Source organism: Ovis aries, chromosome 11, assembly GCF_016772045.2.
Source record: "Ovis aries strain OAR_USU_Benz2616 breed Rambouillet chromosome 11, ARS-UI_Ramb_v3.0, whole genome shotgun sequence".
Taxonomy (NCBI): Eukaryota; Metazoa; Chordata; class Mammalia; order Artiodactyla; family Bovidae; genus Ovis; species Ovis aries.
In genome coordinates, this window is record NC_056064.1 from 62,257,749 (window position 1) to 62,270,303 (window position 12,555).

The 12,555-nt window shown below is 59.2% G+C and overlaps 1 protein-coding gene across 2 annotated transcripts in view; it reads left to right on the forward strand.

The window, feature by feature from the left end:
* The window catches only part of CACNG4 (calcium voltage-gated channel auxiliary subunit gamma 4), a 51,688-nt gene that overhangs the window by 29,518 nt on the left and 9,615 nt on the right, over positions 1–12,555 (forward strand). For both annotated transcript variants that reach the window (XR_003590592.3, XM_027973970.3), the window contains exon 2: positions 10,849–10,932. Coding sequence is in view for 1 of the 2 variants with exons in the window: in XM_027973970.3 (XP_027829771.1) it covers positions 10,849–10,932 (84 nt within the window). In the remaining variant the exon portion in view is untranslated. The remainder of the gene's footprint in view (positions 1–10,848; positions 10,933–12,555) is intronic.

The window sequence follows — 12,555 nt, forward strand, 5'->3', positions numbered from 1 at the left end:
TGTGTGTAAAATCAGTTCAGTTCAGTTCAGTTCAGTCGCTCAGTCGTGTCCGACTCTTTGCAACCCCATGAATCGCAGCACGCCAGGCCTCCCTGTCCATCACCATCTCCCGGAGTTCACTCAGACTCACGTCCACCGAGTCAGTGATGCCATCCAGCCATCTCATCCTCGGTCGTCCCCTTTTCCTCCTGCCCCCAATCCCTCCCAGCATCACAGTCTTTTCCAATGAGTCAACACTTCGCATGAGGTGGCCAAAGTACTGGAGCTTCAGCTTTAGCATCATTCCTTCCAAAGAAATCCCAGGGCTGATCTCCTTCAGAATGGACTGGTTGGATCTCCTTGCAGTCCAGGGGACTCTCAAGAGTCTTCTCCAACACCACAGTTCAAAAGCATCAGTTCTTCGGCGCTCAGCTTTCTTCACAGTCCAACTCTCACATCCATACATGACCACAGGAAAAACCATAGCCTTGACTAGACAGACCTTGGTCGTCAAAGTAATGTCTCTGCTTTTTAACATGCTATCTAGGTTGGTCATAACTTTTCTTCCAAGGAGTAAGTGTCTTTTAACTTCATGGCTGCAGTCACCATCTGCAGTGATTTTGGAGCCCCAAAACATAAAGTCTGACACTGTTTCCACTGTTTCCCCATCTATTTCCCATGAAGTGATGGGACCAGATGCCATGATCTTCGTTTTCTGAATGTTGAGCTTTAAGCCAACTTAAATAAATGTAAAATAGGGGCTAGTTTGAGGTGTAAATGAGAAAATGGGGAGAGGTTAGCACCGAGCTTTTCAGGGAGCCGGTGCCCAGCGGGAGCCAGTCCTCGCCTGTCGGTCTGTCGGTCATGGGACTGAGGGGCAGCAGTCATCTGGCTGGGAGTTGGGGCCTCGCCCATTCTGAGCTGAAATGTCGCAGGCACAGGAGTCTGAGGCTGAGCCCGAGGCCGTCCTGGGAGGGCACTACGCTGGCCTCCTCCCTCTGACGCGCAGCTGCCTCAGGCACCAGAGCTAGTGTCGCATCAGCTCATGGGCTGCCCCGGGCTCTGGGACGTTTACGGCCAGCAGCGCCTCATGGGAGCCCCCGAACTACCCTCTGCAGGTTTCCCAGCCACGATCCCCATCCCACCAATGGAGCAAAGGAAGAACAGCAATTAACCCAGACCCAAGACGATGCAGTGAGTGGTGACGTCAGAGCCAGACTCGGCCTGGCAGGGTGACTTCAGAGCCTCCCGTCTCTGCGGCGTCTGGCCTTGGGATGATCGAAAGGTCTGGTCTTGCCTCATAGCCTCTGTGTGGAGGGCTGCACTGAGAGGACTTTAGGCTGCGATGGGGAGCAAGGCACGGCGAGAGATCCGCAACGTCTGCCGCAGGCTTGGGGAGGGAGGCCCAGGCCGCTTGCACAGCGTGAAGCAGGCGCTGCTGGCGGTTGGGGTGGCGGCACTCTGCTGAGGGTGATGCTGGCCTGGGCACTGTTTCGCAGCACCCCTGGCCTCCCCCCGCCACTTGCCAGCAGCACAAGGCCCCACTCACCACCGAGTTCTGACGGTCGAAGCTGTCTCCAGAAAGGCAAACCCTTTACCGGTTGTGAACAAGCCCCGGAGTGGGCCGCGGGGATGGCCAAACAGCCCTGAACTCGGAGTCCAGAGGCCAGCTGGCCTGTCACCACGGAGACAGGCATCAGGCTCTTCGTGCGGGAAGTGAAAACGAGGCGAGGATGGTCCCAAGGGCTCCTTCTGGAGGTCATGACCCTACCCCCTCACCCCAGCCTTCATTCCCAAGGTCCGCGGAGCCAGACCAACAGGAAAGCCTGGGCTCTGCAGAGAGCCGTTTCGCTCCTGGAGCTCCGTGTTTGCTCATTAAGGGCAAGAAAGAAAGAAAGAAAGAAGCAGCAGAAAACCCTGAAGCCTGGCACGGAGACTTCGTCTGAGCAGCAGTCATCAAGCAGATTCAAGTGGAGAGCTCGCAGAGACAGTGACTGCACGCCCGCTCCTCTGTGCAGAGACGAGCGCGCTCCGGGAAGCCTCCCTGCCCTGCTCAGCCATGAATCTCGGCAGGAAGCCTGGATAACCTGTTCTCTGGAGCCAGGGGCTGGAGGAGGCCGAGGCTGGGGCTGGGTCCCCAGGGCACTTGCCTAAAGAGACAGGGGCGGCGGGTGGCGAGACTGTGACACAGGAGTCCCGCCCGCACCTGTGCCAGGAAGCTGGGCGTGAGGCAGCCGGGCCTCGGGGAGGGGGTGAGCAGAGGCAGCCCTGGGGTCCTGGCTGCTCAGCAGGCCTTCCTTCCAGTGTGAGGAGAGCACAAGGTGGGAGGGGACCGGGGCCTCGGGTTCGGGTCCTCGGCCCCCGGAAGTCAGAGGGTTCTGTGTGGTGGGGATGGAGGAGCCCCCAACAACGGGAACCTTCTCCCTGCGGGGGTCCCCACCTTAGAGATGGGAACCAGCCCAGTGAGGGCTTCCGCAGCTGACCGAGATCTCAAGAGGCTGAGGTTCACAGGCCACACAGCTTCCACGCTGGCGCCTTGGGGCTGACGCTCCGTGTTCCCGTCCTCTGAGATCACGCCCCCTATCCCCCCGGTTCCGTGGTCTCCCGGGAACCTGCACTCACCTCCATGTCTCAGAAAAGCGTTGTACACCTGTCCTGAGGAACAACACGTGACCCAGGCCCCCGAGAGCTGGGCTGGAATCTTTGATGAAGGTGTGGCCAGTTGGGGCAAGAAACCAAATACTGACTTGATCCCAAAGGAAGACGTTATTGGAAGGACGTGGAGGGTTCTATGGAATTAAGAGTTCAGCAGCCAAGACTAGGAAGGGGAGAGCCCACAGCTTCTGAGGCTGGCCTCACGAACCCCTGACAACACCCCATTCTCGAGCTCCCAGTGCCCTCTGCTTCTGATCCACAATCCAGACTCTGGAGGGAGCATCCGAGCACCTGCAGGAAGTGGTCCAGCTCGGACCGGATGTGCTCCCAGCATCCCTGGCCAGGGCTCTTGTTCAGTCGTTCAGTCGTGTCTGACTCTTTGCGACCCCATGAACTGCAGCACCACAGGCCTCCCTGTCCTTCACCATCTCCCCACGTTTGCTCAAACTCCTGTCCATTGAGTCAGTGATGCCATCCAACCATCCCATCCTCTGTTGCCCCTTCCTTGTTCTTGCTCTTGCCCTGCATCAGGGTCTCGTCTAATGAGTCGGCTCTTCTCATCAGGTGGCCAAAATATTGGCGCTTCAGCTTCAGCATCAGTCCTTCCAATGAATATTCAGGATTGATTTCCTTTAGGATTGAGTGGTTTGATCTCCTTGCAGTCCAAGGGACTCTCAAGAGTCTTCTCCAGGATCACAGTTCAAAACCATCAATTCTTTGGCACTCAGCCTTCCTTATGGTCCAGCTCTCACATCAGTACATGACTACTGGGAAAACCGTAGAGTATTTGACTGCAGACCTTTGTTGGCAAAGTGATGTCTCTGCTCTTTGATACACTCCCCCAGCCTGCTGGTGTTGAGAAGGCAATGGCAACCCACTCCAGTGTTCTTGCCTGGAGAATCCCAGAGGCAGTGGGCCCCCATCTATGGGGTCACACAGAGTCGGACATGACTGAAGCGACTTAGCAGCAGCAGCAGCCTGCTGGTGCAGACAAAAAGCATCTCTCAGAGGCCAGTCCGCTACCTGCTTACAGGCCAGAGCCGAGGGAGGTCCGGGTGTCGGTAGAACCCATTCTTCTCTTTTGGATCTGAAATGGCTCAAGTTGAGGCCTATCACTGCTCAAGACATTCTCTGCTCCTGACTGCCTGTGAGCAATGGCGGAGGCCGGCCGATCTGCGGTCCCCCACCCTCCCCCCACGCTGCTGACCAGCATGGAGACCGAGGCTGTGATGCTTGGTTGGTCTGGCAGCTGCAGGAAGCTGCCGACTCTAAGCACCTCCCTCCTCCCAGGGTGCTGCAGCTCAAGGCGGGTGATGAAGGGAGAGCTTGTTAATCCCGGGGGAGCCATCTCCTGGGCAGCTGGCCTCCTCAGGGACTAAAATAAGAGGCCCAAGAGGCCTGGGGTGAGGCCTGCATGGGTAACAGGTCGAATCTCCACTGAGCCAGGCTGGGAATAGAATCAGCAGCACACCAGGCCACTAGGAGTGAGCGGTCCCTGTATTCCTGGGGACGCTTCTCCAGTGTCGGGGTCGCGGAGGCACCTCGGAGTGGACGGCCTTGAACCCAGGCCGCCCTGTGGTGGCTGCACCACCAGCTTTTCTCAGCCTAAGTCTACTGCCCCGTCGCCGCCCTCCTCATGCAGCTCTCCTCCAGAGGCGCACCCTGGCCGCTCCTCTGGGGCCCCCGCCATCACTGCCCAGCTCTGCTGGGCCGCAGCCCTCCCCCCGCTGCCCAGCACCGTCCAGCACTCAGCCCTCACGCCCGATGGTGGTCGGCTCTTGCCAGCTGGACTGATGCTCTGGGCTCCACAGGGCCCAGGACCAACAGGTAGACGCTGAACTAAAGGAAAGCGTGGGCAAAGCACTCAGCACCGAGGAACACCCCAAGCAGGTCAGGCGCCTCAGTGACCGAAAGGCCCATGTCAGAAAGGAGACACGATCACGGGGGAATCTTCTCCCCGGAACGGACGCCCAGGCTCTGCATCCCAAGCACTTGGCCATGGGGAGGACGTGGAGGGCTCCTCCCCAGACTCCAGTCAGAGCTCAGTCTGGTCTGAAGTCATCTCCAGGAAGTGAGTTTAAAACTACAGACTCACCTTCCACGTCACCAGGGTTGATCCTCTTCAAAATGCTCCGACACAAGGGCCTCCTCAGGCTCCACTTCAGCTCTGACAGGCTGTAAAGACACTTCCCATCTTCCAGTCGAGGAGAAGCCGTCTGACCTCTGGATCACATGCTCTCGGAAACTCTGGGCTCCCCGCTCAGACCCCTGTCCTAGTCGTCGCTGGATGACCGTGCACCTGGACAGCTCCAGGTCAGCAGAGACCGTGCCTGCCTATTGATTATTGCTGCAACCAAAATACACCAATGTGGGCTTACTACCCATGAGGCAAACGGGGCAGTCCTCTGCAAGGTGGCCCTCCTCCACAAGGCGTCAGGGATCCAGGCTGGCCCGGCCTGTGGCGCTACCATCCCCTGGGCTGACCGGTGTGGGGAGGAGGCTGTCTGGGGGAAGGTTGCAGCACCTGCCCAGAGCCCTCTCCAGGAAGGACTCCCGTCGCTCCTGCTCACGTCCTGCTGGAGTGGTCACACGGCGCCTCTGACTGCAGAGGGAGCCGTGAGGCCCAGAGCGGCCATGAGCCGGGAAGCAGGCAATGAGCTTCCAGGGTGGGTCCTGGGGGGGCCCGCTGCCCCTGCTGAGCCCCCAGCACCCAGCACGTGGCAGGGGCTCAGACTTGGACGTTGGATGCAGGCGCTGCAGGTTGGAATGGTTCAACGGGGCCTCATGGAGTCACTCAGGAGCCAGTCAGCTGAGGCTCCCCAGGAAGGTCCAGCCCGGACACACCGCCTCCAAGCCCAGAGCTGCTCTGTAGGGGCTGGGCCTGCTCCATAGGAGCCAGGCTGTGGTTTCCAACAGCCGCATCCTCGAGGCTGGAGAGGGGAGAGCCGGCCTGTGCCAACAGGGAGGGCCCAGTTACAGGAGGGCGGCCGCTCTGCAGGGACACCCAGGCCTTTTCTCCGGGACACCAGAGGCTTTCCTTCACGCCCAGGGCCGTGCTTCCACGCTCAGCTCGGAGCCGGGCCCCTGCCTGGGGCTTGGGAAAGCGGGCTTCCACATCTCTAAGCCTCCTCCCTGCATCCTCAAAGGTGTGTTTTTATAAAGATGAGAAGGGCTGAAGAGCCAGCTTCCATCTAAGCCTGAGCCAGGGCCTGCGTGCAGGTGCAGCGTCCTAGGTGGGAGGGGGTCAGCGGGGTGAAACCTAGACTGCGGCCCAAAGCGGTGTGAGGGGCGGCCCTAAACTGCCTGTCGCTGGTTTGGTCCTGCAGGGCCCACCCCCAGAAGCGGGCAGAAGGGGCCCGAAAAGTGGGGGATGGGGACATCTCCCCAGCAGCCCCCACCCTCCTGCTCAGAGGTCCTCCCGGAGGTGGGAGTCCTGATCCCCAATCCTCCAGCTCCACAAGCGCGGAGCGTGTGTGCAGTCCCCCCGGGTGACCTTCCCAGTGCCACGGGTCAAAGGCAAGAGTAACAGGAGCTGGTGATGCTGCGCGGGGCTGGGGGCCACTCTGAGGAGCGAAGGTGGGCAGAGAGGTGAGTGTGGGCACGTGGGCATCGGCGAGGAGCGCGGAGGTAGCGACAGTGAAAATGCTCCGCAGGCCGAAAGGGAGCGTGAAGGCCGTCATCACACCACCTGACGCTCTTTTCTCCAGGGCTCCCCCAGGTACCACTGACTTCCCAGGAGGCCAGCTGTGGAGGCTCGCATCACCCCTAAAGTGTCTCATGGGGTGACCAGCTCTCCCGGCTTTCCCGCAGCTTCCCCAGGTTTAGTGCTGAGTCCTGGTGCCCGTCACCACCTGAGTCCTGGGGGCCGGTCACCCACTGTCCATCAGGGCACACCTGCAGGGTGGGACCGGGACCGCCCAGCGGGGAGGAACTAGGAGACTCACCCGCACTCGTGCCCGCTAGGGTCACAGCCCCCAGCCTGCGCAGCCTGCGGCCCTGCCGTCACCGCAGACGCAAACCCGCGCTTCCCTTAGAGTCAAAGACCTGGGTCCCTCTCTTTTTCTCGAGAAACCTCACCGGCTCATTTTCAGACATTGTAGAAGATGTACAAAATAGAAACGAAATGTGAAGAGGACGATCCGAGTTCACTCAGAAACAAAGCAGAGGCCACATCTTAGGGTATTTCTTTCCAGATGCTTCCTGTGCCTGGAGAAATACCTGGGACTTGATGGACACAGAGAAAGGGCACTTGAGCTGTTGCAGGCATTCCTGAACCGTTTCTCCACAAAATCCTCCTGGAGTCTCGGGGCAGGAGGGCTCCCCAGGACCCGAGTCCTGCGTTCTACCCGATGAAGGAATAACTCAGCAGAGGCCATGTGTCCCACGAGATCTCTTCACATGGGGGTCTCCTGACCCCGAGAAGGAGAGAACCACTTGTCTCCAGGAGCAGAGACCACGACCCCGGGAGGGCCTTGGTATTCCTGTGGCCTGGCTAATCTGGGACCCCCAAGTTAACCACTGCCCTATGCACCACTTAAGAGCCCAGGGGCATGCAGGCTCTGCCGTGTCCGACTGTGCGACCCCATGGACTGTAGCCCACCAGGCTCCTCTGTCCATGGGATTTCCCAGGCGAGAGTACTGCAGTGGGTTGCCGTTTCTTCTAGGGGATCTTTCTGACTCAGGGATCGAGCCTGTGTTTCTGATGTCTCCTGCCTTGGCAGGCAGATTCTTTACCGCTGGTGCCACCTGGGAAGCCCACGTCTTAATAGATAACACGGCAAACCGCCTGATTACCGAAAGAGGACACGCGTGAGGGGAGTCTGGCTGGTGTTCTCTCTTCTCACGTCAGCCGTTAACTTTCTCCCTGTTCAGTGCCTTGGGGCCGACGCTAACAGAATTGGATTCGACAGGGATAAATGTGAAGTCCTTCAGACTAAACAGTCCACAGAAACAGGCTGGGGGCGGTGAGGCTGGGAGGCTGTTTCAGGGACAGTAGGTCCAGGAGCAGAAGCTCGGGATCCAGAGACAGGCGGGGCAGGGCCCTCGGCTCTGGGCGTCAGACCCAGCCCCGGCGGGGGCTGCTGTGGGGGCTGTCCTTCTGGGTGACCCGGAGCTGGGAGCGAGGCTGGAGATGGGCCGGAACCATTGATAGAGAAACCGCTGAAGGAAATGGGGAGATACGACCTCGGACACATCCACTAAGGGCAAGTACCAAGGTTCTCACCTTGGGGGGTGGGGAGCAATCTTGTCAGGCTCCCCGTGTGCTCTCTGCAGCGCCCACTTCTTTAGGCTGGGGTGGGGGGAGCAGGCTGGTGGGAGTGCGGTCGGCTTCCAGCCTGTGATAAGGTCAGGCTGGGGGACGAGTCTGGTCCCAGCTGTGGCAGCTTGCCAACCACCTCCTGTGCATCCTCAAGCCTCGGTCCTCACTTTTGTGCAACGCCTGGATGGCTGGAGAAACCGCTGGTCCCTCGTCCCATCGGACACAGTTCCTCTCTTTGATACCCTGAAGGGCTGACACGTGATAGATGATGGACTCTTTTATTCCCAGAGGTTACATGTATTTCCCACAGATGGAGTTTCATGGGGTCAGGTTGACTTCTCAGGAATCTGAAGCTAAAGCTGTTTGGACACAGAATGCCTTGGGAGGGGAGAGGTGCCCCCCACTGGCTGGGAGACCGGGGTTGAGGGAGCTCTGCACCAGGGGTTCTGGGAGCCTGAGAGGTTGGGGGTCTCACCGCACGCCCAGCTGGAAGACCCTTCTGCAGGTGCAGCACATTCAGATCCCTGGGTGTCGCCCAGGGGCCCCGCAGCTGAGGGAGGAGCAGGAAGGCCCACATGTCTGTCCACCTTCTTGCAGGGCTGGCCTCCATCGGGCGAAGCAGGAGTGTCTGTTACACTTCCCCTCGCACTGCAGCTCGCCTGTGTTGGTCCCAGGGCTGCCATGATGAACGAAAGGACACTGTCATCTCACAGTCTGGAGCCCCAGGCCCTGCACCTCTGAGGCCCGCGTAGGGCACCCCCTAGCCCAGCCCTGGCTGGCGGCGCTGCCCCTCTGTCCCACCCCTCAGCTGGATGATGAACCGTAACCACGCATGGTGGCACAGACACCTAAGACCGTGTGTGAAAAAGTGTGTTAACATGTTGGACAGTGTGATTCCTATTTAAAATTTCTGTCAAATAGAAAACAGCGCCCTAAATGCAGAGTGGAGGTTGGCGAAATGCACTGGAAAGGCCTCCGGAGCGGGCGTGTCTGTGTGCAACGACGCTTTAAGCCTGTTTTCTTCATATACATTGTACTGAATATATAAATATACGGGTTTCTCATTTCTGCCGAAACACAGTGTCAGCAAGATCAGCGAGGGAGCAGGTGCTAGTTTCCTAGTCCCTATGCTGTTTCCTAAGATTTTCAGCAACTTTTGGATTAGTATCAGTTTGTTATTCTTTATTTAAAAAAGCTTTTTAAAAGTTAAATCTATAGGTATTGACCTTGAGAGGTGTGTGTATATGTTATTGCATGGAAAGAGTAGGTGGCAGAGTGGAGTGTGTTGTATTATCCCTTTTTCAAAATAGGGGATACAGCTGTTCTGGAAACCAGCATGGCGGTCTCCAAGAGCAAACACGCAGCATCACGACCCCCAGCAGCTGCACTCCCAGGCATCTGGCCCACAGAAGTGTGACTGTGATTCACCTCCAATCCTGTTCATAGCAGCATTAGTAGAAACAGCTGGAAACCACAGGTGTGCTAGCTGGAAATGACCCAGGTGTCATAAACTGTGGTACAGCTGTGCCATAGACTACTGCTCTGCAGTCAGAAGAAGCAAGCTGATGATACCACAACCGGTGAACCTGGAATTATGCTGAATGAAAGGGCCAGTCCCCACAGGCTATAGGCTGTCTGATTCCATTTATAGAAACGGAGGTCATCGTGGTGGTTGCCCTGGGTCAGGGGAGTGGATGTGGCTGTGGGTGGCATGAGGGGCCCTCAGGGCGGTGGGTGTCCCTGATGAGCAGTGCCAGGACCCTGGCTATGACGTTGTCACTGGAGGAAACTCAGTAACAGGGACACGGAGCTTCCCTGCACTGTTTCTTACAACTGCATGTAAATCTAAATTACCTCCAAGTAAAAAGATCAATGTTTTAAAAGCAGGGGAGCCTCACAGACATGTGCGCAGGCTGGTCTGCAACACAGAGAAGGGGGTGGGAAGATGACCACTGACCCCTGGAGAGCAGCCCTGAAGGGAGATTGTTGCCAACCTCTTAGTGCTTGACTGTGCTGACAAGCATGGGGGACTTGGTGGTTTTGTTTAGACCCATAAAGTAGACGATGAGATGGTTGGATGGCATCACCGACTCACAGAACATGAGTTTGAGCAAACTCTGGGAGACAGTGAAGGACAGGGAAGCCTGGCGTGCTGTAGTCCACGGGGTCACAAAGAGTCAGACACGACTGAGCGCCTGAACAACAGCAAAAATAAAGTAGCCCAAAACGTGTGCGGGGCGGGGGTGAGGGCAGAGAGTGCCGCCTCGCCCGCCATGCTGGAGACACCGGCACGGCACCCCCGCCGCCTGGAGTTGCGCGCGCCCCCCGGCCTCCCTGGCACCACCCTGCCCGGCGCTGCTCCCTCTTGTCTCAGATGCTCGCGGCTCACCCTCAGCTCAGTCCCTCACCACCGAGGGAGACCCGCAGTGAAGGGGGTGATGTCTGGGTCCATAGCAGCACTCTCCCCTGAGCCATCACCATGGGCCAGGAGGCATCTGCAGGCCTTTCTGTGTCAGCTCAGGCCCCAGGAGAAGAGGCAAGTGGTAGTCCCCATTCTACAGCGATGAGGTGGGTGATTAAGTCGTTCGTGCCTGACTCAGAGCATGCCATCGAAGCGTGTCCCACTTAGGGTGCCATCCCTGACACTCTTAGCTGTCCCCAGCTGTCCTGACCAAGGCCAGCCTGCCCCACAGGGGTGCTGGAGACCAGCACCCCAGCTCTGAAGGCAGCAGCTCAGGACCCAACGGAGGGGTACGGCCAGCCGTGGGCACATTCCCCGCTGAGTGGTCTGCCTCTGTGCGCCGACCCCCTTGCCCACGCCCCTGTCATGCCTGGGCTGCCCTTCTGCTCCCCTGAGCCCAGGGCCTGCCCAGAGCCGGGCACACACAGCATGCAAGTCTGGGTGAGCAGAGCCCTTGGGACACTCACACAGCGCTTTTCCTCCGCTCCTCCAGGGATCCACAAAGGACACTGCTTCCGGATCAACCACTTCCCAGAGGACAACGGTTACGACCACGACGGCTCGGAGTACCTCCTCCGTGAGTGCCAGGGCCCTGCCCCCCGGGCGCGCGGCAGGGGCGGGAGGCAGGCAGGCGCTGGAGGAGGGGCGGGCCCATGAGGGCAGAGGGGCCGGTCTCTGGTGCTCCCGACGCTCCCCCCAGCTCAGGATGCTGGCTGCAGAGGATGGCGTGTGGTTAGGTCTGTGACATGCTGGTCACCCCTGTGCCGTTACTGGCTGGGAGGACGCACCAGGTCGGGGCTGGCAAGAGGGGAGGAGGGTGGGGCGTCCCGCTGCCCGGGGCTGCTACAGGTTGCTGTCTTCAGAGGAGCTGATCACAACAGCTGGTTCTGAGGCAAGGACGTTAGAGACATTGGCTTGCCCAGGCCCAGCATCCCCGGGGGCTGAGACACCCCAAGGATACCGCCCAGCCAGCACTGGGCCTGCCTGCTTCTCCCCACCCTTACCCAGCAATCTACTCTTGACAAGTCAGATTAAATCGCACACTGAGACAGCTGGCGGGTGCCAGGAGGCCTGTAGGACCAGCCTTGGGTCCATGGGCCTCAAGTCTCTCCAGCACCCACTGGTGGAGCCCCCAGCTCTGCCCCTGAGCCCCCTGCCCAGGTCCTGAGACGGGGCTGGCCCCCAAACTGGAACCAGAAGTCAGAGGACAAACCCAGCCCCACACCCCAAATCCAGATCTCCTCCCCGGGCTTTGGCCACCTCCCTGGGGGGAAGGGTGGAGCCTCTCCCAGGGGAGGAGCCTGGAAACGGAGAAACAGCCTGGTTTTGAAGTCACTCTCCCCTTCCACATCAGCCCAGACACACGCAGAGCTGCTTCCATCTGCTCCCCCGGGAGCGGGGCTGGCTTCATTTATGGAGAATCGATACCAGCGTCCACAGAGGGAACACAATCCACTCTGCACCTGCTTATGGACTGTTTTTTCTAAGAGAAAGGACTGGTTCTGAGTCATCTCGTGAAAGAGAACAGCACGTGGTTCCCATGGAGTCCAGAGCCAGGACCGGAAACCATGTCTCCGGATCTGCCTCCTATCCCTCCACCCCCCCTTCTGCTCTTCCTCCAGCCTGTCTTCTCTCTCTGCTTCCTGGGGGTCAGTGCTGACCCGAGCACGTGCCTTCCGCGGGGCTGCCACAGAGGGTTGCGCAGGTTGCGCACTGCACAGCTAGGGGATGGCCCTGGCGTGGACCGTGGCGCGAGTAACACCATGAGCTGCGCGGCATGCGGGCTGCACAGCCATCCAGGGTGGTCACTGGCACTCAGCCCTGACTCAGAGCCCACCAGGGCAGGCAGACGGTTCCCAAGGCTCTGGGGGCAGATCTGCTCCACTGCTGGGCATTGGGACTGTGGGGAAGGGGGCACCAGAGAAGCATCCGTTCCCTCCCACTTCCCGCTTGAACTTGAGGTTAACTGGCCCTGGCTCTTCCTCTTTACCTCCTGCCCTGCCCCCACCCTGGTCCCCAGAGGGCTAGCATCTCTGGATGGGCCCCAAGACAGGTCAGCCCAGAGGTCAGATGCGTGGCTTTCTGGGGTCCCTGCCAGAGCAGAGGAGATGCTCAGACAGGAGGAAGGCAGAGCGTTTGGTGGAGGACTGACTACAGAGATGTGCAGGGGTGGGGCAGGGGCAGTGAGCACACAGGCGGG